The sequence below is a fragment of the Pteronotus mesoamericanus genome, unplaced genomic scaffold (genome assembly GCF_021234165.1).
Source record: "Pteronotus mesoamericanus isolate MK-2021 breed Mesoamerican mustached bat unplaced genomic scaffold, CSHL_Meso_final contig_64, whole genome shotgun sequence".
Taxonomy (NCBI): Eukaryota; Metazoa; Chordata; class Mammalia; order Chiroptera; family Mormoopidae; genus Pteronotus; species Pteronotus mesoamericanus.
Genome location: NW_026555224.1, coordinates 5,394,514 through 5,420,994, shown reverse-complemented (window position 1 = coordinate 5,420,994; position 26,481 = coordinate 5,394,514). Strand labels below are relative to the sequence as shown.

Genomic DNA, 26,481 nt, shown 5'->3' with positions numbered 1-26,481 from the left:
GAAACTTTAATTCTAAAGACTGAAAAACAAAAGCCTACATAATGTATACTTGCACTTATATGAGATATCCAGCAGAGGCAAATACATAAAGATAGAAAGTACACTAATAGTTGCCAGGGGCTGAGAAGAAGGAGGAATGAGGGGTGGCCGATAATGGGTATGGAGCTTCTTTTGGGGGTGATGAAAATGTTCTGGAACTAAACAGTGGTGATGGTTGCACAACTCTGTGAATATACTAAAATCCATTGAACCATACACTTTAAACTGGTGTATTTTATGATATATAAATTGTACCTCAATTTAAAAAATAGAAAAAAATTAATTATAGTCATTGGAGCTCCCTCAAGGAGTGAATGGGAACACATGATCCCCTTGCTTTCCTTACTATGAGGGATAGAAGTAATCAAAGCAAGAACTTCAGAAGTGGAAAATTGCTTTATTTCCAGGAATTACAAAAGCTAGTGAAATACCTGGAAAAGGGAGTACTGCTGTAATGTGGCATAGCAGGAGGGATGGCCACCTAATTTCGCTAACTATAAACACAAATGGAGATCTCATTATTTAAGATAAGACATCATGAGCACAAAACTATAGCTCACTGGGCACTGGGTTCCATCATTTGATCTAGAAATTATGAGACAATTGGAGGCAACACCTCTTGAGCTGCAGCATCCACCTCAACAAAACATTGCTTCATTTTATTTACCAGATGACCAGGAATCATACACTAATTTGGCTGCAACCGTGTCTTCCACCGCCATTCCTGGAATGGACAGAAATTTGGTTCACTTTTTGTCAGAACAACTTTTCCTGAAACAGCCCTGGGACTGGGAGTCTAGATGCACTAACCATGGTGCTAACGCCCATCAGGGTAACAAAGACTGATACCTAGGTAAATTAGGGCTTAGAACATCTGCGAAGGGCAGGGCAGGGAATACGATATGAAGCCAGAAATGCTCACCAAACAAATTGTGAGCATCACTGAAAGTTTAGTTTAGGGGTCAGAAAACTTTCAGTGAAGGGCCAGATGGTAAATATTTTAGGTTTTGGGGGCCATATGGTATGTGTTGCAATTACTCAACTCAGCCATTGTAGTTAGTGCAGAAGCAGCATGAACAATACACAAACAAATGAACTGTGTTCCAATCAGACTTCTTTACAGACACCAAAGTTTGAATTTCATATAATGCTCATGTGTCACAAAATCCTGTTCTTCTCCCCACTGCCCCCACCATTTGAAAATGTAAAAACTATTACTAGTTTGCAGGTTGTACAAAAGTAAGTGGTGGGCCAGGTTTGGTCCACAGGCTGTAGCTTGCTGACTCCTGTTCCAGTCCAAATCCTGAACCCTTCAGCAACCCCACTTTGTCTTGTTTTTTTGGGTACATAACCTTAACCTCGAATGGGTATAGGTCCTTCAAGGGCAAGGACTGGTTTTTACTAATTTTTGTAGCCACCACTGCACCCAGTATGGAGCTTGACACATAATATGTGTTAAATATGCATCTGCTAGATGAAAGGATGTACCAATAAATCAATCCCAAAAGTGAGAAAACAAAAATTGCACAAGAGTTTAGAGCAGATTTCTGTAGTATTCTGTTTACTGAATGGGTTTGCTGACCTCTGATCTGCTATGAACTCAAAGACTTTCAGACACAACTGGATCAGTGTGATGTCTTTGAACCAGGATCTGGGTAAAGCTTATACTGCCTTCGCCTGTCTTCCTGTGCATGAGAGGTTTTAAAAATATTTGCCATCTAGCAAGGCACCAGTAATGACCCATTGGCATGAGTGCACATGGCAAGAGCATTCTTCATGTTCCGCTGAGCATTGAGGCTTTGGGGCTTGATCACATGAAATATGGAAGATCTATAGAGAGGGATAGAGGGCATTCTTGAGGGGCAGCCACTTGTTTACAACCAGTTTGGGAATATTTCAATATTTTAGGTATATCTGCTAAATACCATCTCTGTTTCCATGTATGTCCATTTCCTTAAATCTGGTGCAGTGAGAGGCTGGGCTGATGGGAAAACTGGGCCCATCCTCTGTTGGACTTCTGCCTGTACCAGCTTGGGTGGTACTGGGGCTCCCTGGGGAAGCTCTGCTCATACCAGCAAGTGGGAGGATGGTGAAGAAGGGCAAAAAGCAGTCATAGGCTGTACTTCTTATCTCTCTCACGTTAGGTCTCCCTGACAGTTCCCTTAAGCTCTCCATATTTTAACATTTTTGTGCTTCATCACCCACATTTGGAGGGTAGCTTCATTTAGATCTATGTCTAAATGACAGACTGCTGATGCTTGCTGGGTGCAAATCATTTTACACACACATGTCACTTAATAGTCACAAAAATTCAACAGATGGTAAAGAAACAGTGGCTTAGAGATGTTAGGTCACTTGCCCAAGGATGTATGTCCAAGGACTGGCAGAGAAGAGAATCCAGCCCAGGACTACCTGAATCCAGAGTTCATGGGCCTAACCACTACATTAACACATGTAAATAGCTGGCCCAAATTATAGATTTCACATTGAGTCAGCCATGGAAACTGGTGACTCATCCCTCCTCCCACCAATTGACAAAAACCTGCCTTGTGCCCTAGTTAGATTTGTGCCCCAGGACAAATGGCCCTTACCCAAAGACTTGAACACTGTGGTCTTCTCACAGTGGGCTGGCTTCGTTGCCTTTACCACTTCTCCCAGCTCAGCGAAGATCGTGGCCTGTTAAATGAACACATGTGGGCGCAGGACATGGAGCTCATGTCTGCTCCAGCTTATATAGCCAGGACAGGAGGGCATCCTTGAACTGGGTAAGAGATAAATTTGATAAACAGACCATTTGTAAACTGGATGACGTCATGAGGATGCTTCCTCCTAGAATTCATTTTGGGTACCATCTGCCTTTGTGATGCTGTGAATGCAAAGATACAAGTCTGTGGCCAGGGAATGTCCTGCCAGGACTCTGTGTAAGTAGGAAATAGGCATGTTCTTATCTTATCACTCATTGTGGCAGTCCTCTTCTGGCTTACATGCTCTGATTACAAAACAGAAAAAAAGATCAAAAGGTGCCCAACTATAGTGCTATTTTGTTGGCCATGTTGGGAAGGTTTCCTGGCTGCAACAGGCCCCCATCTCCTAATCCTACTGCTTTATAGGATGGCCCAGTCCAATGGGAAAGTCCAGCAAGCCTTTCTCTACAAGAAAAGGGGATTAAAAAAACAAACAAACACACATGTCACCAGCAAAATGGCTACATTATTCTGAAAGGGGATTAGAAATGATTGAGATATTTACACTCTCTCACCCCACAAAGAGTTGGGGGTGACTGAGGTGTGGAGCAGGCCAAGAGAAGGGGAAGTTAATGTAAGCCTGGGACCCCTGCAAGGCCACTTGAGAAGCAGCCATGGTAGAGGAGGCTCACCCCAGACAGGAGGATGTCTCCAGATTCTCTGAGGGCCGCCTCCCGGGAATCCACATACAGCATGGCCTGTTTCATCAGTTGATCATCCAACTCCCTCCAGTCAGGCCTGCTAGCTCCGATGGCTAAGAAAGAGCAAACAGACCCTGAGCCCAGAAACAGTCACAAGGGATATTAAACACACCCAAGAATGGAAGACAGGTGGGGAAATGTGGCGGCAGAGGATGTGTGGGCACCCTCAGATTCAGAATGCCTCATGTCTCCAGGTCAACCCCTCCCAATTAGCAACACTGGATACTCATTAACAAGAATAATACCTGCTACCTTGCCTTTCCATTTCATACCCCATTTTATTCCTAAGAGATTGTGAAGCAACTTAGCTTTCACTTATTGGGTACCTACTCTCTGTGAGATGTGTCACACATTTTACTTATAGTCCCTACAAGTTCACTTGATGTCTGATTCACATTTAACAGATGCACTAACTGGGGCTCAAAGAAATTAAGGTCCTTGTCAAGGTTATGTATTTAATGCATGTATACCTGTGGCACTGAAACAGTGCCATTCCTTTCACGCCACTTCCATTTATGGGGTCAATGACTTCCTTACCCAAGTCCTGAAACAAACATCATGTGCAGCACCTTCTTACCCCACACTCCTCAATCTGTTTGCTTATCTTTCATCATTCCTGTTCTTCACCCCCAACTACTTATCTCTTAAGTGTCACGAGAGAGCCTCGTGTCAGAGCTGTGAGGAAAGTCCAATAAAAAGCAAATTGGCTCTACCTGGGCGCCAATTGTTCATGTCCTCTGCAGAGCCTGAACCATAATGATGAATCCTGGCACCAGTACATGGGATAATGCACAGGCTGCAAACAGATGCCTGCAGGCCCAGGCAGGTAACGACTATGAGCAGATGGGATGCGATTGGAAATGGTGGAGACCCAACTATACAGAAGAAAGAAGACCCTTCTAAAGGGGACAGGCATTGTTCAGCTCCAGCTGCCTGCAGGCATGTGAGAATGCAGGTCCACTGCTAGAGCCTCCAATTTCTTTTAAACAAAAGCAGGAAATCTATTTGCATGTGTTATTTCTTGATTTTTAGAACATTCTATGGTCAAAAAAAAAAAAAAAAAAGAAAATACATCTGCTGGCTAATCCAGCCCAGGACCAGCCATCCTTGGGAAAGTGCTATAAAGCCTTACTCCAATGTAAGGCAGCATTACATGCCGTCCAGTATTCTCTGCTTGTTCTCTCCCCCATTGTTCTCCCTTACTCTAATTTTCTAAGAGAGTGATAGAGAAATGTCTGTCTTGAAGGTTGTTTGTGTGAGGAGTTCTACAGAATAAAAGCACTAATGAAGCTTATAAATAAATCATCACATCATGGGAAAAACCCCAGCCTCTCAGGCCACCTCTTCTCATTGCTCTGTTCCCCAACCCCCTACCCCCATTCTTCTGAGCAGGGGAGTTCTCAGAGGGCTGTGTGAGGCCACTCAGGCAGATGGAGGGGGGCCAGGCAGCAAAGGGGGTCCTGGTTCAGGTTGGGCTCTGGCCTTGCCTCAGGAAGGTAGAATAGGTAAGGGTCACACAATAGCTGGTGGGGCATGAGGAGGATGAGGAAGAAGCAGGGGAGGGCTGGAACTGAGCCTTCCTCTCAGCCAGGCTATAAAATAAGTCATATCTGTTGTGTTGGTATTTCCCTGTCAGCTGCACTTATAATGCACTTTTCTTAAATATATTGGACACCTCTGTGAACACATAAACGAATTTTGTCCTTAAGGCCAGGAAAATATAAGAGACTTCTTGACTCAAAATCAAGTTGGCTTTTCATGGGGGGAGATTCAAAATGTGAGAGGGATATGATGTGAGTGAGGTTCTACCACTATCTGGCTTTGAAGATGGAGTATCTACATGGTATGGAATTTGGAGCTTGCTTCTAGGAGCATAGAGGTGCCCAAGGAAATGGGTACCTTAATCCTACAGCATAAGGAACCTGCCACAACCATGTGAGCCTGGAAGAGGGCTCCACACTCCATAAGAGACTGTAACTTGGACAACACCTTGGTTTCATCCTTGGTGAGCAGAGGACCCAGCTAAGCCATACTCAGACTCCTGAGTCAGAATTATGAGATAATAAACGTGCTGTTTTTAGCTGAAAAAAAAAATCAAGTCAGTCTTGCTGAAGATTCAGCTCTTACCAAGAACTGGGTTTTTTTAATTTCCCAAATCCCTTCAGAAATGATCTTAGTGTCCCTAAAGCCCAACTTGATCCATCTCTTACCTATCAGCTAAGCCACTTCCTCCTTGCCCCTGAACCCCACCATAACTCCAGTCCTGCAGGCTCAGACCTTCAATTTGCTTTGGCCAGTTCCTCAACATGCCATGCTTCGTTTCTCTTCATAGAACTTACATTTAGATGGAACTCTCCATTTCACCTATTTGTTTACTTCTTTGTTGTCTATCTCCCCTCAAGAGGATATAAGCACCAGGAAAGCAGTGACCTTGAGTGCTGGTTTACTGTAATAGCCCCAGTATCTACAGCAGTGCCTGGCACACAGTTGGAATTCAATAAACATTTGTAAATGAATGTATAATCATGACACTGGGGTCTTGCGAGCTCATCTGCCAATGTGTACAGAGATCTTAGGTTTTGAGTTCACACCATGTGCTTGTCATTAAAACATGGGGCCCAGATAGCACACTTAAATCCTCTAGTGTTTGCCTGCTCACTTACCAGAATCCAGTCTTCTCAATGAAAGATAATACAGAATAGTATTTAAGAGCTTGGGATCTGAGGGTAGAGTATCTCTGTTCAAATCCCAGTCTGCCACTAAGGACCACTGGCACTGGGCCAACTGGCAAGTGGCTTAATCTTTTTGTGCCTTAGCTTATCCATCTGTAAAATGAGGGTCATGAAAATAATCTTGAAAGGATTAAATTATATATAATGCACATAAAGAATTTAGAACAGCACCTGCAATAGCTCTTTCTATTACCCAATGGCCACTTGAGGATCTTCAGAGGCCCTAGGAACACTTAGGTTTAGAGTTCTACCTACCCAATCACTTATTTAAAAGCAATCACATTGCACATTAAATGTCTTTTGTGTTGTAATCATTTTTTTTTGCCATGTAAACTTCATTACATTCAAAAACTGAGCTGTGGCTGACCATTTGCCATGATGTTACATTATATAGAAATTGACAGTTTCAGGTTTGCGATTTTTGTTTCCTGTTTTGCAGTGACTATTGTTTTTCAGGGCTCACATATTTCCCAAGCATTTAAGAAGCTCAGGCATTTTGCAGGAGTAACACAGCCCTGCAGATGCAGCTTACTGGTCCAGCCTAGGGACGAATTGGCCACCAACTTCCCATGATTCATGAAGCCACTCTGCTTACCATTGATGTGAGCCCCTGCCTTCACCCATTCACCAAACAAAATGGGCTCTGTTGCCATGGTGGCTGTGATGATCACATCTGCACCTGTCACAGCCTCCTGGACTGATGAATAGACCTGTACCTCTCCTTGCACTGCGTCCGCAAACTTCTCGGCATTTTCTTTGGTGCGGTTCCATATCCTCACCTTCATTGGGGTAACAAGAGGGACATTAGGGCCATGATTGTTTGGCTATTTATGTTTCATCAAGCCTAAGGGTACCAAAGAAAGTTGAGTCACTCTGGGGTCAGGGCCGTGCTTATTTAAATCATCCCCTAGGAAGAACATACATTTCATCAAGGACACACCATGAATCTGAGCAGACACCTGGCCTTATGTTTGAAAATGACCTTTCTCTAGCCCTTCCTTCTTAAAGAAGGGGAGAATTTTCTTAGTTCTAGAGCAGGACATATAGCACATGAATTTAATAGCTACTACATAGCCCAATAATTAGCAAAGCAAGTTCTGGATCCAGATAGGGTTAGAATCAATCCTTGCTCTCTCACTTACTGACCCTGGAGTTACTTAACCTTATCCAGCCTAAGTTTTCATGTCTGTAAAATGTGAATGATAATTGGGCAAAGTCAACACGAAACTCACACTTTAAGTTTTGGACCCTGTGAAGGAGTCATAGCAGGTATGGGCTTATCTATGGTAGTGTTTTGCATGGAATAACTTGATCCCTGAAGGGTATATAGGAAATTAAAGATTAGAAGGGTTTGAGAAGTAAGTGGTGTTGCACATGACAAGGCCAAGAGTAGTAACTACAATTAAAATTCTGGAGGTGGGGACTTGATCGCTAGCTTAGCAGATATCCATGTTTGGGGAGGGGGTTGTCAGCCTTCAACTGAAAATAAGACATAAACAATCTCTCCTAAGGAAACATAATAAATATAAAAATAAACAGTATGTCTAAATAAGTTCACCAACCAAGGTGAAAAACAGTACAATGTGCCCAGTCATAAGAGAATGGTTAACCATACCACCCTTCTTGATTGAAAGTTATGTAAATATTATATAAAAATTAAGGAATCTGTAAAAGTAATGATGTTAGAACATTCAACAAAAAGAGAGGATACATAACTCTGTATATCTAACATGATTAAAACTATGTTATAAAAAGTTGGCAAGAAAACATTGAAAATGTGAACTTGTTATTTTTGAAAATAGATAAAAGGACATTTTTCTTTTGTTTTCTTCCATATAGTCCCCATTTCCCAGAGCAGAAGTACAATTTTTATCCTAAAAAAAAAAATCATAGTTCAATTCTGCTCCAGCCCTCTCACATATATACAAAAAATAAAATAAAAGCAGAATCAAATGTTTCCAGTAGGAAGTGTGAGCCACAACTAGGGAAAGGGGGGCGCATATCTGGGCTGGAAAAGGGGAATGCCATAGCCTCCTGCTCTCTAGGCCTCATTCCCAGTTCCCGGATCCATAACTCTGAATACTTACAGACTCCCAGATTCTCCTAAGAGAAGCAGAGAGAGGGGCCAAAAGGACAAGTGAGTGTACTATATAATAGATATAATAGGATCCTTTAATTGAGTAGGCTGGCTGTATCATCAGGTAAACCCTGTAACTGAGAAACTGAAAAGAGGTGATTCAGGCCTTCCCCCAACTCTTTATCTAGATTGGGACTTCTGGGCAAGTCATTAAAAGAATGGTCTTGCTTCAGCCAGGTGGCTCAGTTGTTGGGAGCGTTGTCCCATAGACCAAAAGATTGCAGGTTCAATCCCTGGTCAGGGAGAGTACAAGAGGCAACTGATCAATGTATGTCTCTCACATCGATGCCTCCCTCTCCCTTCTTCTTTCTCTAAATCAATAAACATATCCTCAGGTGAGGATTTAAATAAAAAGAATGGTCTAGATGGGACTCTCCACCTATTTCAGCATAATCCATGTTGTAGGGACAGAACAGAGAAACAGGTCATGGTGGCTCCCCTGCCTCCTGCTTCCCAGCCCCCACTAAACTTACCTCCTTGAAGGAGAACTGCTCTGTGAAGACCTCATAATGGCTGTAGGCCTGGACCCCAGCCCCAAGGATACACAGCACTTCACAGTTGGGCGGTTTCAAAAACTATTTGAAAGAAATGAGATGGAAAAGATCAAGGGAGACACTAGCAGTCCAGTAAGAACAAATATAGTTTGTGTATTAGGTGACTCCTGCCCTATCTTCAGCTCCCTCAAGAACTCTGGGGCAACATCTGTTCTATCTCCCCACCCCTATCCCTTGGTAACCATCATTTAACTCTGTTTTCATGAGTTAGGCTTTTTTTAGATTAAGCCCTAGAGATTTAATGTACAGTATAGTGAAGATAGACAACATTATATTATAATAAGCAAACTTGCTAAGAAATTAGAACTTAATTATTCTAACCACTAAAAAGAAAGGATAATTATATAAATGATAGAGGTGCTAATAATCATTATAATGGCAACCATGTTACAATCTATAAATATATTAAATTAACATGTATCCCTTAAATTTACAGTTAGATGACAAATATATTTTTAACAATCTCTTGGGAAATCAGGGAGATGTCATTTTGCATTTCCATTCCTCTTGGGAGAGTAGGGAGGGAAGGAAGATGCTTTCATTGAGCACCAAATATATGCCAATGCTTTATGTGCATAATCTCTATTGGACACTCATATGTCTATCTTCCTCTTACCGATGAAGGAACTGAGATCCAAAGAGGTTAAGTAACTTGCTCAGGGCCCTACAACTACCCCACGATGCAGCAGGGCTATAAAACCACAACTTTCATTCTCCAAAGCCCACATTCTTCCTCCTGTCCTGCCCCATGGTAGGGACATGCTAAGACACACACACTTCTCAAAGCCCTGGAATCCAGGTGCCCTTGAGACCCAGGGTTCTCAGCTGTATTTGTGAGACCCTCCTTGTTTATCCTTTATCAGCCTCTATCTTCCTTTAAAGAGGAATGTAGAGCTGGCATTTATGGCACCAACTGAGAGTTTATGTGTGTCTGCATTAGGGAGTGGGGTTCTATCATCAACACATATTGTGCCATATCAGGGAAGTCCTGACCTCCTTAACAGGATTCACCACTTCACAGCACTTATTTGTTTACAGTTTTATTCTCCTATACTGATCTATAGGCCCCATGAGGACAGGAACTGTCTTATTTGCATACATTTGGCACATATATACTATTACCTATGAGAAACAGAGCAGGGTTTCTTGACCTCAGGATTACTGGGCTTGATAACTCTTTGTTGGCAGGAGGTGAGTGGTGGGCTGTCCTGTGCATTACAAGATATTTAGCAGTGTCCCTGGCCTCTCTATCCATTAGATGCTGGTAGCACCTCCTATCCATTCTTCCTCAGTTGTGACAACCAAAAATGTCTCCAGATTGCTAAATGTCCCTGGGACAGGTGCAAACTTGTCCTCAATTGAGAACTACTGGCATAGAGGAAGGACATCAATCGCACTTTTAATCATTGTTTTTAAGTTGCCTGCCTCATTTACTCAGAAATGACAATTGTAATATTCTTTTTTTTATTGTTGTTCAATTACAGTTGCCCCCATTTTTCCCCTAATCTCTCCCCCGGACCATTTTTTAAAGTTAGACCTTGTTCTGCCTTTTCTCTGTTTTATTTAGCAAAATTACAGCTCCTTGGGTCTGCTCTTTCCTACAATGCTAATTATTGAAATTCTGAAGTGTAGTCTTAAAAGTAGAAGTCTTCTTAATCATTAATTATTGGCAAAAAAGAGTCTCAGAAGTATTACCAGGTGTTCATCTCTCTGATAGCTTCAGGAGAAATATCATCCTGTGACATAAACTATAATTCACAGAATCTGCTTTGAAGAGGTTTCAAAATGACAATATCCATAAGACTAGCACTCTCTTATACATCTGTTCAATAAGGAAAACTAGGAGATTTTTCCTTAAACTAATTGTTTCCTGTTCTCAGTTAATATCAGTCTATTCTTGGAAGTATGCACCCCGGCTTTAAAAATTGTTACAGTGTTCTGTAAAAACAACCTTCAACCTCTTAAATGTCTAATTTTTTTTTATTCCTAAAACTTCTTTTTATTTATTTATTTATTTATTTTTATTTTTTATTTTTATTTTTTTAATTAATTTATTTACTTTTTAAATACATTTGTCTCTAATTCTTTTTAATTTTTCAGAGAAACACTTTATTTTATTCCTTAAACTCTATTTTGATTGTAATTAATATAGTTATACCAGCTTTCTTTTGACTGATATTTTCTTGGTGTTTTTTTATTTATTTTTTTTGTTCAAATACAATTTTGATGGGTTGCCTTACTTGATAATTTGGTGCCTTAGTAGTGATATAATATTTGATATCTTTTTTTGTAAACAGTATAATGTTTATAAGATTTATTAAATCATAACAGGATTAGAGGCACTTCATTCTTTTTCTGTAAGCATGCAGAGAGTTAAAAAAAAATATGAATTTGTTAGGTTTCTCACTTAAACAAAGAGTTGGAAAGTCTGTGTTTCATTTGCATTCGCAGTCTGGCCCTCCTATCTCTCCGGCCCCCTCTCATGCCTTGCGCTCCTGTTCTCCAGCCAAAATAGACTCCTTGCAGTTTCCCAAGCACATGTACCTCTGTCAAACACAGGACCTTTGCAGAGACTGTTTCGTCTGCCTGATATACTTTCCCCTCTGCCCCTGAATGACTAATTCCTACTTCTTCCAAATACCAGCTCAGGTATCCCTTACACAGGAAAAGCCTTCTCTAGACCTCTGTTTTACACTCTCATGGCACTTCATTCCTTTTATTCAATGTGTTTGGCAGGGTTGTAGTTTCACAATTGGTGTGATCTTTGGATTAATATTTGTCTCTCTAAATGGACTTGGTGCTCTCTACTGGCAGGCACTGTATCTGGTTTTACTCACCATTCTGTTACCATTCTGTGTCTGAGCACAGAGCCTGGCACCTGGCGGGCACTCAAATATTTGTTGAATAAATGCATGCCAAGGATAAACCCTGATATGTAGTGTCACCTTGAGGAAGCATGTCAGAGTCTCCCACTCAGGTTCTATTTAACCCAAATGCAGAGGAAGTACAGTGTCTGTCAGACCTGAGAACTTCCTTTACTTCTCCCAAAAACCCTAAATAAAAGAGAAGAGGTGAAAAAAGAAAACATTCTAGTCTTACAGAGCAAAAAGTAAAACAGACCCTTTGCTCCTTATAGAATAACCTACCTGAGCCCCTGGAAACAGAGCTGTGGAGTGTCAGCCTACACTCTGAACCATCAATCCAGTGATTCTCAGCTCTTCTAGGAGTGCAGGTTTTTGTCGATTGAACAAAGCACAGTGGAACCAATGGGTGGGTCTAGACTATTTTGGTGCCCATACCTGGTTGATCATTAGAATAGACCAGAGACTATTTTAAAAAAACTAGGGTCTTGGGCTCTACCTCCAGTGACTCTGATTCAGGGTTTTGGGAACCTGAATTTTTCTTTTCTTTTAAACTTCCCAGCTGACACCGCTGTTTACTTGGGTTGGAAGTTACTGACCTGGGACAGAGCTACCTGGCATGTGACTTTAGGAAACCCTAGTCTCCATTTCCTTGTGCATTAAATGAGGTCAATAATACTTGCTCTGCCTTCCTCACTGAAATTCAAAGATAAGTTGAGACAACAGGTTGGACATTATTTTGAAATGGACCAGAGCCATTTACCAGTGTAAGGCAGTGTTGTTAGATTCACTCTGTTTCTAAGTTACCAACGAACATTTCTAAAGGAGCCCATTAATCATTTTAATTTGATTTGTGTCTGGATATAATTTTTAAAAACCAGTTCCTCAAGGTGCATACCTAGTCTACTCCTTCTTATCCAATTACCAGATTAATCCTCACCTTTCCTCCCTATTAACGCACTCACAATCTGAACACCTGGTCTTTGCTGGTCTCACCCTCTGTTAGACTGTATTTCCTTCATATTTACATCTCATAAATCAGTGTTCCCAGAGCTTGTCCTTCTCCATTTAATGCAAAAGATTCCAGATTCCAATATTTCCCACACTCAGTTTTCTAGGTGTCCTCTTCTTAGCTCTAAAACTCTTCTAACCTCTAAAAATACTGTTGTAGGGTGCCCTGATGCTGCTTAGGAGCAGCAGCATCCCATCATTTCCTTCTGCCTGGGGAGCGCCTCCTTTCCTCCCCATTCTACTCACTCACTTCCTTCAGTCTTTACTTAAATGTTACCTTCTCAGGGAAGTTTTTTTTCGGGGGGGGTAATTTAAAATGTCACCTCTTCCCAGTACTCTTGATTTTGCTTTATTTTCATCCTTCTAAAATACTATTTATTTTTGTTGCTGGTGGCAGTGTTTTTTTAATTTTTAAATCAAATCCTGACATATTGTTAAGCTCAAAAGAGGTTCCTTGTTTGTTAATTATCTTTTTAGCAAATTATACTATGTGTTTTATTTTTTGTTTATGGTTTAACCTCCCTGTATGTGCCACTCTCTGTTTTTTTTCACTGTCACATCCCCAGCAGGGCCCGCCACGTGGCAGGGTCTCAGTGAATACCAGCTGAATGACCATAGGAGTCTAGCTTGGATCTGTTTGGCTCTCTATCTGTTCATTGTTCCATACTGGCTCTAGGCTATAGGGCAACCATAGATTTACCACAAACTGTGTGGTACAGGGGCAAATAGCAGTCTTGGGAGTCAAAGGGGCCAACTTTTAAATTCTCGCTCTGCCACTTAGTAGCTGTGTGATGCTAAGCAACTCACATACCCTCTCTGAACCACATTCCCTATTCCTGGCAACTATAGATAATGACGTCTACTTTGCAAGATTAAGGTGAAGATCAGGGATAATGCATGTAAGGTACCTGGAATCTGGCCATGCTCAATAAATGGTAGCTAATAAATTCATGAAATACTGTGTTCACCTGACATCCTACATTTGGCATATGGAGTTCCAGCTCTCCAAAGGAAGGCCAAAATAAGTTTCCTACCTCTCCCTTAGACATTCAAGCTTCAGACACCCAAGCCAACCCACCAGCTCACCTCAACAACACAGCCAAGCATTAATCTTACCTTGGTGGCAATGGCAGATACTGCAGCTGTTCTCTTTGCAGTTATAACATTTCCATCCATGACCTTGGAAAAAAAGACAGTGAGCAAGGAGCACCCTTATCAACTACTTGAGTGAAGAAAAGGTGCTCTAAAAGAGTAGTCCTCGGAAGTATTGTTGTATCTTACAAAGAGCACCAGCTTGGTGTCAGACTTGGATCCAATTTCTCCACTTACAAGAAATGCAACTTTGAACCAATATCTTAATATCTAAGCACTATTTTCCTCATTTGTAAAAACAAAGAAAATGCCAACCATTCAGAGGCTTTTGTAAGGATTAAATGCATTTGCATACATAAAAATACCTAGCCCATGGTGAGCCCTCAAGAATCACCCATTTTCTTTTCTTGCCCTGGGATTCTCAAAACACCAAATTCAGGAGGAACCTGAGGAATAAATCATTTGACATCTGTGCAAGGACCATGAAATTCTACCTCATGGCTCTCAACTCTTCCTGCTGCACATGCTGGGAAATTTATGAAGATACAGATACTTAGATACGACCCTTTGATGAACTGAATCTTACTCTCTGGGAAGGTAGGCAGACATCCTTTTTTTGAGAAGCTCCTCAGGTGATTCTGAATTATGCTTGGCTATTCTCCTCTGTTTATAAGTTATTCATCTTGATCCTCACTGGGTGATAATAGTATTCTTGTTTGGAAGACAGGAAAATGAGTCCCTTACTACTGGGCAGACTCAGGAAAGCTCTAAGGCCTTGTCATTTACCTGGAAAGTCTGAGCTGGTCCCACTTTCCTGGGAAACCACTGATGGATGTCATCTCTATGTGGTGAATATAGGTGGGAAGAGCCAGATACTCTTCCCAGAGGAGTAAGGCACAGTTAGGTTCCTTAGGGAGCAGGAAGAGCTAAGCACCCAGGGGTGGTTCAGGTGAAATTGTGATTGTCCTTGTCACTGATGAATTCTCAGCTGCCTGGTATCAGTCAGCCTGGAGAGCACAGAGCATAGACATTCCTGTGTCTTTCACTAACCAGCTGTGTGACGTCAAACAAAGTAACTGTGGGACTGCAACAGAAATTGGGTAGGGATGGAATAAGAAACTTCCAGGGAGGGATGGTGTCAGAATTTAATGAGATGGATTTCTTCTGCTTGGCACACAGTAAGTACTCTCAGCAGGTGGCAGTTAGAAAGGCAATAAAGCATAGTGTTAAGAGAGTACAAGCTCTGGACTTACACTGAGTTAGGTCTGAAGGCCAGCCAGCCTCTTATTAACTGCCTAAGCTTGGGTAAGTAAATTGGGCATACTGGTTTTATGACTCAGTTTCATGATCTGAAAAATGGGGGCAATAATATTACTTACCTCAGAATGGTTGTAAGTATTAAAGAGTTAATACATGTGAAGTGTTTAGAATGCCTGACACACTCAAAGTGCTCAATAAAAGTGAACTATCACTATTTTCTTATACTTTCAAATGTTAAAACAGGTCACTGCGGCCCCTCAGAAAAGACTCCCAGGGTTACAGATACCACTTTTCCTCCATGTTACGAAGATTCACTAAATATTTCCTTGGCTACTGGCTTTGTTCAAGTTGTATATTTGCAGTAACTGGTATAGGACCAGAGAGAACCAAGATTACCTCTACAATGTCACACACTTGAAGCAGCAGTGGGCTCTGGGTCTGGGTTATGGATCTCCTAACAGATTTCATGGTTACAGGTAACCTTCACTGCCATTGCTACCCAGTCACTTAGAGGGGGGCATGTGTGGTCATAATCAAAACTCCCCTGGGCTCATGGAGAACTAATTCCCAGCCTTGCTCTAGACCAGGGGCCCCACTCCACCCCAGGTCAGGGAATTGCTCACCGCCAGAAGGGAGCCATTGCTTGGCTCAAAGAGTAGCACGGTGGCTTGGTGGGAGGGGATAGTGGAGGTGGTGCTGTGGCCCTCATAGAAGGTGACCAACTTGGTGGTCAAAGCGTCCTCTGCAGCACTGTAGGCAGGCATGACCCCCAGGAAACTACAAGGAATGAGAAAACAGCTTCAACCTCTCCCACCAATGCTGGCCCCACGTACCTTCCCTTCTCTTTCCTTATCACTGCTGTACTAGTCCTCTCCCTCCCCCTTTCCTCTGCCCTTCCCTTTGGCAGTATGCACAGCAAGTTCAAGAGTCCAGATCTGGATGAGAAAAACCATCCCAGTTCTGCCACTTATTAGCTGGACAACCTTGGGTACTTCACTTAACCTCTCTGAGTCTCGGTTTTCCCCCCAGTAAAATGACTGCAATGAATACCTACCTGTAAGGAGAGGGTGTTAAATTAAAACACGGTAACTCCTGTAAAGCGCGCACTTGGCACTTTGGGGAGCACACGTGTTAGGTGGCTGCTGTCATTAGCAGAGATTAGGCAACCCCTCCTTTTCTCCCTCTGCTTCGATTTGTACCTGTACTCTTCCTCCTTACCAGGGTCTGCAGCCCCCAGCCCTGGCCTTCCCTACTCACCCTCTGTGCTTTACCACCGGTACCACGGTGCGCACGGGTTGCATGACCCCTCCTTCCGGTCCGCTGGAGAAGTTGGCCAGAGCGGCCTCCAGAGGCGGGATGAGGAGGCTGGAGCTGCGGAGGTGGCCCTGAACTTCCTCTGCGCTCAAAAACACTGGCGCGGAGCTCATCTTGCAGTCAGCCTTCTAACAAGAGGTGAACCTCTATCCCTGCTCTTCAGGCTGCGCCCAGTAAGAGCTCTCGCGGCCCTGCGGTGCCGCCTAGTGGTCACCGCCCAGTTTCTGGGGCGGAGCTAGGCGAGTTTCACACTCCCCTCCCCGACCAGTAGTGGGCGAGCTGAGTCCCCTCCAGCCACCGGTTCCCCGGCATTGGAATTGAGGTGGTGGACTGGAAGTTAGTATTCTTGGTTCCACTTTCTCAGTTCCTGTAATTAGCTGTAGTTACTGTCCTTGCAAGGAGTTTTGGCATCCCATCTGCTCTCCTCCCCACCAGCTCCGCTATGTGCTGTTTCTGTCGTTCTGCCTGGGAAAGAAGGGGCAGGGAGAATGGAGACAAACGATGGCAGGACTCCCTTCCCCCCCCCCCCCCGCTTAAATTATTGCAATCTGCTGGAAGGCCAAAGATGAAAGAAGATAGTTATTATTTAAAAAACAAAAACAAAAACATTTTTCCTTTAATTCTATACCTGGAATCTTCTCTCCCAACCTGCCTTCTACTTTCTTTCCCACCCCCAGTATACCAGGCTATCCATTGCTTTAAGTGGACAATTTTCTCTTAGGTTAACGAACTCAGCTAACCTTCACCTTTAAATGAAGGGGGTGAGGGTGGTGTTCCAAGGACAAGATGTAAAGGTCTCAGTCATATAAAAAGCCAAAATACATAATACAACTTAAACTTAGGTCTTTTCTTTAAAAATCTTATACTTGAGGGGAGGAAATGAAACAATATATACACAGAAAGGTAACCCAGGATACAGGTCAGTAAATATTAGCTGCCAAATCAATGATAGGAAAAGTAAATTCTTTTGACAATTCAAGGAAAAGAGAGAAATTATTTTGACCAGGAGTGGTTATATAAGATTTTATGAAGGAGGGGGAATAAACCAAAGCTAAAAATGAAATTAATAATGATAACCACCACAATAGCCAGCAAGGACAGGTTATTGATTCTACTACACCAGGTACTGCACCGAGCATTTGCCATTCATCATCTTAGTGGATTATAACCCCATGTGGTAGATAGGTGCTTTTATGAGCGTACTGTCCATTTGAGGCTCCAACGGATGGAGGAGGGCTTTGTCCAAAGTCACTCAGCAAGTGAACAGAGGAGTTAGGATCTGCCCTTGAAACCAGACTTCAGAACTCTACTCCAAACCATTAAGCTATATTTGCAGATAGGGAAGAAGAAAGGCATTTCAGGCCAGGTGGAGCCTAGGAATGGAAGTCATAGTGTCTAGTATTTGGCAACTGTTATCTTGCCAGACAGAGTTGGGCTGGAATTACAAGAGGGTTAGCATACTCCGGTGCCTGCACCCCTGGAAGCTCCCTCCTAACCCTGGACAGACCCTGAGGAGAAGGTAGATACTTGCACTTCTCTAGAATACATTTCCACCAGCCATGAATGAGAGTTCCTTTAGCTCTACATCTCAACACCATTTGGTTTTGTCAGTTTTCTAGATTTTGGCTTTCTAATAGGAAATTTGCCTTTCCTTGATGATATCTGTAGATCACCTTTTCATGTGTTTATTTGCCCCCTTTCTTTGGTGAGATCTATTAAAGTCTTTTCCCAGTTTTTCATTGGGTTGTTTTTTCTTATTGTTAAGTTTTAAGAGTTATTTGTATATTTGGTATAATAGTCCTTTATCAGATGTGTCTTTTACAGTTATTTTCTCCTGGTCTGTGGCTTGTACTTTCAGTCTCTTAACATTGTCTTTGCAGAGCATAAGTTGTTTGGGTTTTTGTTTTGTTTTTCTTTTTTAGATTTTATTTATTTTTAGAGAGAGAGGAAGGGAAGGAGAGAGAAGAGAAACATCAATGTGTGGTTGCCTCTCATGCACCCCCACCAGGTGTACTGGCCCACAACCCAGGCATGTTGCCTGGACTGGGAATCAAACTGGGGACCCTTTGGTTCACAGGCTGGCACTCAGTCCACTGAGTCACACCATCCAGGGCAATAAGTTTTAATTTTAATAAAGTCTAGCTTATTGGTGTTGTATCTAAAAGGTGATTGTCTACAAGTATATCTACATTTTCTATTATGATATCTTCTACGAGTTTTAGGGTTTTACATTCTACATTTAGGTCTGTGATCCACTTTGAGTTAATTTTTGCAAAGGATGTAAGCTTTATGTCTAGGTTCATTTTTTTTGTATGTGGGTGTCCAGTTGTTACAGCACTATTTGTTGAAAAGGCTATCTTTGCTCCATTGTATTGTCTCTGCTTCTTTGTCAAAGATTATATTTATGTGGGTTTATTTCTGGGCTCTCTATTCTGATCCATTTATCTATTTGTCTAATTTTTGCTAATACCATACTGTCTTGATTTACTGTTGCTTTACTTTAAGTCATGAAGTAGGGTACTGATAGTCCAACTTTGTTATTCTCCTTCAACATTGTTTTGACTATTATGGACATTTTGCCTCTCCATATAAACTTTAGAATCAGTTTGATTGAGTTTGCATCGAATCCAAAGATCAAATTAGGAAGAATTGACATATTGACAATATTGAGCCCACATATTCATACCCATGAACATGGGATATTTCTCTTTTTTAATTTATAAATCATGTTTATTCTATTACAGTTGTCTCAATTTTCCCCCCTTTACCCACCTCCACCCATCCCACCTCCACCCCCCATTCCCACAGTCAATTCCCACTCTGTTGTCCATGTCCATGGGTCATTCATACATGTTCTTTGTCTAGTCCCTTTCCCTTCTTTACACCATTGTCCTCTTTCCTCATCCCCTCTGGTCACTTTCAGTGTGCTCCATGTTTCCTTGCCTGTATTGTTTGTTTGTTTTTTTAATTTGGAAAATTCTGTCTGATTGTTTTACATGGTTCTTCTGTTCCTTTCTCTCTTTCTTCTCCTTTTTGTATTCCCATTCCACATGTTATACTTTTTGTTGTTTTGCCATAGTAGTTGGATATTCTGTTTGTTTGTTTTTTCAACCTTTGCTATCTTTGCTTTTCAGTTTTTGAGGATTCTGTTGATATATCCTCAAGCTCAGAGATTCTTTCCTCAGCTGTGTCCAGTCTACCAATAAGCCCATCAAAGACATTCATCATTTCTGTTATAGATTTTTTATTATTTCTAATGTTTTTTAATTTTTTTCATAGGATTTCTATCTCAGTTTACATTGCTCATCTGTTTTTACATGTTGTCTACTTTTCCCATTAGGGCCCTTATTAGTCATATTGTTTTAAATTCCCAGTCTGGCAATTCCAGTATCCCTTCCATGTCTGATATTGATGCTTCCTCTGTCTCTTAAAATTGTGTTTTTCCACTTTGTAATTTTTTTGAGAGCCAGGCATAATGTACCTAGCACTGGTTCACAGCACTTTTTCATTTCTCAAATTTACTGCCATGAGGGAGTTTCCTTCGAAAGTTTGTTTTTAACCATTCATTCACATTGCTGCAACTCCTTAAGGAAGGAATTGATGGCATGCCTTGAAGTAAAACTAGTGCATTAAAACATGCATGTGTTCAACATTAGTAAATAATACCAGCTCTCAAAAGAGGTGATATTAATTTATATCCTCTTTAGGAGATGATGAGAGTGTCAGTTGTTCCACATCTATGGCAATTGTTGATAGTGTCAGTCTTTTAAATTTCAGCAATTTTACTCAATAAGCTAGGAATATAAGGGGACATCCTTACCCTGAGAAAGGTCATCTATGCAGAAACCACAGCTAACATTATTCTTAATGGTGAAAAATTGGATAGATTTCCCCTAAGATCAGGTACAAGACCAGAATGTTTGCTCCCACCTCTGTTAATATTGTACTGGAGTCTCTAGCCAGGGCAATTAGACAAGAAAAAGAAATAAATAGCATACAAATCAGAAAAGAAGAAGTAAAATTATCTCTATTTGCAGATGACATGACATTACATATAGAAACTCCTAAGCAATTCACTAGAGAACTATTAAAACTAATAAACAAGTTCATCAAGGATGGAGGAGGATACAAGAGCAATATACAACAACTAAGTTTATTTTTATACATTTGCTATAAACTATTCAAAAATGAAATTAAGAAGAGCAATTCCATTTACCATAACATCAAAAAATACTTAGGAGTAGAAGACTTCAAGATGGTGGAGTAAGTGGAAGTCACACTGACGTCCTCCCAGGACCGATCTGGAATTACAACTAAATTGTGGAGAAATCACCTGGGACAAACAACTGAACAATAGTGAGAGAGGAGCCTTAAAACCTCAGACAGAGGAATCGACTTTAGCATAACCTAACTGGTTAGGGGGGTGGTAGAGGCTCAAGAAGGTGGACTGGGCACCCACAGGTGGCAGCGCCAGAGGGATATTGAAATGGCCACTTGGATCCCGCTAAGAAGAGTGGGGTATAAACCATAAGCTGGGATCTCTAGCCTACAGCACCAGAGGCCAAAAAGCACACAGACAACAGCCAGCTGTGAGAAGTGGTAGGGTGCTCTCTGCCAAAGGCAGGTAGCTGGATACACAAAGAGCCGTTTAAAGGGCCAACGCAAACATTCCTAGTGCGTAGTGCCCAGGGCAGCCACTTCCCCTGGGCTCCGGCCAGGGTAGGGGCAGAGTGGGCTGGAGCTGCCTGAGGAGAGATTCGGGAGGGAGGCTTTAGGGAGAGAATTAAGAATGTGGACAGTGGGGTCCCAGTGATGACTCACCCCCATTCCACAGCTGCCAGCTTGCCCAGGAAGACCACTCCCCTATCAGTAGCAGTGTGAGGAGATCCCAGTGCAGACTCCTCTCCCATAGGACAGCAGCCATCTGGTGCAGGCAGACCATTCCTCCAAGTGGCAGCAGCATGAAAGACACAATAGCCATGTCACCAGGAGGCTTGTTCCCAGCCAGGTGTTGTGCAGGCCCAGGTGCTGAGTACAGAGCAGCAGTCACAGAGAGTAGGTCCCTGGCTAAAGGGGATGCAGAGTGGTCTAGAGACACCTGAGGAAAGCCTGGCAACAGAGGTGTTGGGGAGAGAACTGAGGGAGTAGCTGGCAGGATCTCGGTGCTGAATCCTCCCCCATACGGCAGCAGCCATCTTGCTCAGGCAGACTATTCCCCTGAGTGAGAGCATCCTGAAAGGTCACAATAGCCCTGCTCACAGGAGGGACTCTGCCTGGCCCTGACTGCTTCAGGTAGAGTGACTAGTTTAACAACTGGAGCAGACAGACACACACAGAAGATTTCTGGAGGTCTCTTAAACACTGCCCAAGGTAAGATGGGGTCAACAGATGATATCATCAGAGGCAGATCCAGAAAGAAAGAAGAAAAAAAAAGATGGTCTCCTAACATAGAAGTAAACACCACAAAGTCAGGAAGTCAAGACAGATCAATTTAAGAAGCAGAAGCAAAAAAAAAAAAAAAAAAAAGAAAGAAAGAAAGAAAGAAAGAAAGAAAGAAAGAAAGAAAGAAAAAAAGCCTCACAAATAATGGGAGGCAAAAACACACCTGCCAATCAAAAGGAAAGGAGGAATCCCCACAAAGAGAATGAAATGAAACAGAAGCAAGTCAACTATCAGATATTGAGTTCAAAACAATTGTTCTAAGGAACCTCATTGAGCTCAGTAAGCTCAAAGAGAATTACAAAAAACTACAGGGAACTACAATAAACTTATTGCAAATTATATCAGCATAAAAAAAGACATAGAAACTATCAATAAGAGGCAGGAGGAAATGAAGAATATAATTTCTGAATTGAAGAACACAGTAGAAGGAATCAAAAGCAAGCTAAGTAAAGCAGAGGATTGAATCAGTGCGTTGGAGGACAAGGTATAAAAACACTTACAGGAAGAGCAATAAAATGAAAAAAAAAGACTCAAAAAGAATGAAGAGGCTTTGAAGGAAACTCAGAACAACCTGAAACATAATAATATCCATATAATAGGGGTACCAGAAGGAGAAGAGGAACAAGAGATGGAGAACCTGTTTGAAAAAGTAATGATGGACAACTTCCCAAATTGGAGGAGAGAAAAAGTCATGCAAGTACAGGAAGCACAGAGGGTTCCATTCAAGAGTAAACCAATGAGGCCCACTCCAAGACACATCATCATCAAAATGACAAGTATCAAAGAGAGAATCCTAAAGGCAGTAAAGGAGAAACAGGTAATTACATACAAGGGAGCCCAGATACAGCCAGCAGCTGTCTTCTCAACAGAATCACTACAGACCAGAAGGGAATGGCAAGATATATTGCAAGTAATGAAAAGCAAGGGCTTGCAGCCAAGAATACTCTAGCCAGCAAGGCTCTAAACTAAAATGGAGGGTGAAATAAGGAGTTTCCCAGACAAAAGAAGGTAAAAAAAATACACCTCCACCAAACCAGCATTACAAGATATGCTAAAGAGACTGCTTTAAGAAGATGAAGAAGAGTGAGAAAGAGAGGATCGCAGGTATAAAGAGAAAAAAAAATCAATAAGTACCTATGAATAATAAGTTTAAATGTAAATGGTCTAAATACCACAATCAAAAGACATAGGAGAGCTGAATGGATAAGAACACATGAGCCATACCTACAGTGCCTACAAGAGACCCACCTCAGAACAAAGGGCCTACACAAACTAAAATAAAGAGATGGGAAAAAAAATATTCCAACCAAATGGACAGGGGTAAAAAGCAGGGGTAGTATTACTTATATCAGACAAAATAGATTTCAAAACAAAGGTCAAAAAAAAGGACTCAATAGGACACTTCATAATATTCAAAAAAGAATCCATAAGTAGACACAAACATTGTAAACATATATGCACCCAACATAGGAGCACCCAAATATATAAGGAAAATCTTGGAGGAATCAAGAAAGACATAGACAGCAACACAATGATAGTAGGGGATTTTAATACCCCACTGTCTAAAATGGATAGATCTTCCAAACAAAACATCAACAAGGATATCATGGAGCTGAATGATGCATTAGTTCAAATGGACTTCACTGACATATATAAAACCTTTCATCCCAAAGAAAGAACACATGATAGGATACAAAACAAGCCTCAACAAATTCAAGAAAACTGAAATCATAAGAAGCATTTTCTTGGGCCACAAGGGCTTGAAACTAGAAACCAACCTCAAGGAAAAATCTCAAAAACATTCAAACTCATTGAGACTGAACAGCATGCTTTTAAACAATGAATGGGTCAATAATGAGATCAAAGAGAAAATAAAAAATTTTCTGGAAACAAGTGAAAATGAACAGAAAACAGTCCAAAACCTATAGGACACAGCAAAGGCAGTCCTGAGAGGGAAGCAACACAGACCTACCTCAAAAAGATAGAAACATTTCAAATAAATGACTTAACCCTCCAGCTTCAAGAACTGGAGAAAGAACAACAAACAAAGCCCAGAGCGAGTAGAAGAAAGGAAATAATCAAGATCAGAGCAGAATTGAGTGACATAGAGACAAAAAGAAGAATTCAAAGGATCAACCAATCCAGGAGCTGGTTCTTTGAAAAGATAATTAAAATTGACAAGCCTTTAAGGAGACTCATCAAGAAAAAAAGAGGACCCAAATAAATAATATCAGAAATGAAAGAGGAGAAATAACAACTGATAACACAGATATACAAAGGATGTAAGAAATTACTATGAACAATTATATGACAAGATTTGAGAACCTCGATAAAATAGACAAATTTCTAGAAAAACATAACCTTCCAACAATGAATAAAGAAGCAGAAAGTCTGAACGGACTAATAACAGCTGTTGAAATTGAAGCAGTAATCTAAAAACTCCCAGCACAGTAGAAGCCCTGGACCAGATGGTTTCACAGGAGAATTACACAAAATATTTAAGGAATAGCTAACCCCTGTCCTTCTCAGACTATTCCAAAAAATTCAAAAGGAGAGATGACTCCCAAACTCTTTTTTATGAGGCTGGTATCATCCTAATCCCAACACCAGATAAAGACATAACCAAGAAAGAAAACCACCAGCCAGTATCACTGATGAACATAGATGCTAAAATCCTCAACAAAATATTGGCCATCTGCATCCAGCAGTACATTAAAAGGATCATCCATCATGATTAAGTGGGATTCATCCCAAGGATGCAAGGATGGTTAAATTATTTGCAAATCAATAAACATAATACATCACATAAAAAAAAGGAAAGACAAAAACCACATGATCATCTCAATAGATGCCGAGAAAGCATTGGATAATGTACAGCACCAATTTATGATAAACACACTCAGCAAAATGGCAAAAAAGGGGCATACCTCAATATAATAAAAGCCATATATGAAAAACCTACAGCCAACATCATACCCAACAGGGAAAAACTAAAAACTTTCCCACTAAGATCGAGAACAAGACAAGGATGTCTGCTTTCACCACTGCTATTCAACATAGTATTGGAAGTCCTAGCCACGGCAGTCAGACAAGAAAGAGAAATAAAAGGCATCCAGATTGGAAAGGAGGAGGTAAAACTATCATTGTTTGCAGATGACATGATAGTGTACATAGAAAACCCTATAGACTCCACCAAAAAACTACTTAACCTACTAAGTGAATTTGGCAAAACAGCCAGATACAAAGTCAATATCCAGAAGTCAAAGGCATTTTTGTACACCAACAATGAAATATCAGAAGCAGAAATTAGGAATGATTCCCATTTGCTATAGCAACAAGAAAAATAAAGTACCTAGGAATAAACTTAATCAAGGGGGTAAAAGACCTGTACGCAGAAAACTATACAACACTGAAGAAAAAAATTAATGAAGACACAAATAAATGGAAGCATATACCATGTTCATGGATTGGAAGAATTAGCATCATCAAATTGTCCATACTACCCAAACAATTTATATAGTCAAGGCAATCCTTATTAAAATACCAATGATGTATTTTACAGATATAGAACAGACATTTCAAAAATTTATATGGAACCATAAATGACCCAGAATAGCTGCAGCAATTTTGAGAAAGAAAAAGAAAGCAGGAGGGATCACAATACCAGACATACAACTATATTTCAAGGCCACTGTAATCAAAACAGACTGGTGCTGGGACAAGAACAGACACATTGATCCGTGGAACAGGATAGAAAGTCCAGATATCAACCCATGTCTCTATGGTCAATTAATATTTGACAAAAGGGTCAGAAGTATAATCTGGAGTAAAAATAGCCTCTTCAGCAAATGGTGTTGGGAGACCTGGACAGCTACATGCAAAAAATTGATATTTGTTCACCAACTGACACCACCCACAAAAACAAACTCAAGATGGATAAAAGACTTAAATCTAAGTTCAGACACCATAAAAGTCCTAGAGAACAACATAGGCGGGAAACTTTCAGATAGCCCATGCAGCAAATTTTCACTGATATGTCCCCCTTACAAGGGACATAAAAGAAAGAATAAACAAGTGAGACCTCATCAAAATAAGAAGCTTCTTCATGGCAAAAGAAAACATCAGTAAAATGAAAAGTGAACCAACCATGTTGGAAAATATATTTGCCAATGATACATCAGGTAGGGGTCTGATGTCCAAAATATATAAAGAACTCACATGTCTCCACTCCAAGAAGACAAAGAATCCAATTAAAAAAAATGAGCGAAGGACTCAGACAGACACTTCTCCAAGGAGGACATATACAGAGTCCAGAGACATATGAAAGGGTGCTCAGCATCACTAGCCATCAGAGATGCAAATTAAAACCACAATGTGATACCACTTCACACTGGTCAAAATGGCAGTCATAAACAGATCAACAAACAATGGGTGCTGGTGAAGCTGTGGAGAAAAGGGAATGCTAGTACACTGTTGGTGGGAATGCAGACTGGTGCAGCCACTATGGAAAACAGTTTTGAATTTCTTCAAAAAGCTAAAAATGGAACTGCTTTTTGACCCAGTGATTCCACTGCTGGGATTATACCCTAAGAAT

The 26,481-nt window shown here is 41.2% G+C and overlaps 1 protein-coding gene across 1 annotated transcript; it reads right to left on the bottom strand.

Annotated features, from left to right (window-relative positions):
* Nucleotides 1-429: 429 nt before the first annotated feature.
* Nucleotides 430-16,605, bottom strand: CRYM (crystallin mu). The gene is made up of 8 exons (XM_054580916.1): nt 16,389-16,605; nt 15,755-15,908; nt 13,896-13,958; nt 8,827-8,928; nt 6,812-6,995; nt 3,416-3,537; nt 2,631-2,715; nt 430-763 (listed from the first exon to the last, which is right to left on the bottom strand). Exons 1-8 carry the CDS (start codon nt 16,556-16,558, stop codon nt 699-701), a joined length of 945 nt encoding a protein of 314 aa, XP_054436891.1. The 5' UTR covers nt 16,559-16,605; the 3' UTR covers nt 430-698.
* Nucleotides 16,606-26,481: the final 9,876 nt, after the last annotated feature.

Coding starts and splice junctions, on each gene's coding strand:
- CRYM (XM_054580916.1), bottom strand. CDS start 16,558: ATGAGCTCCGCGCCAGTGTTTTTGAGCGCAGAGGAAGTTCAGGGCCAC. Junction 13,959..15,754: donor GCAATGGCTCCCTTCTGGCG/GTGAGCAATTCC, acceptor TTTTTTTCCAAG/GTCATGGATGGAAATGTTAT. Junction 8,929..13,895: donor TATCTGCCATTGCCACCAAG/GTAAGATTAATG, acceptor TCTTTCAAATAG/TTTTTGAAACCGCCCAACTG.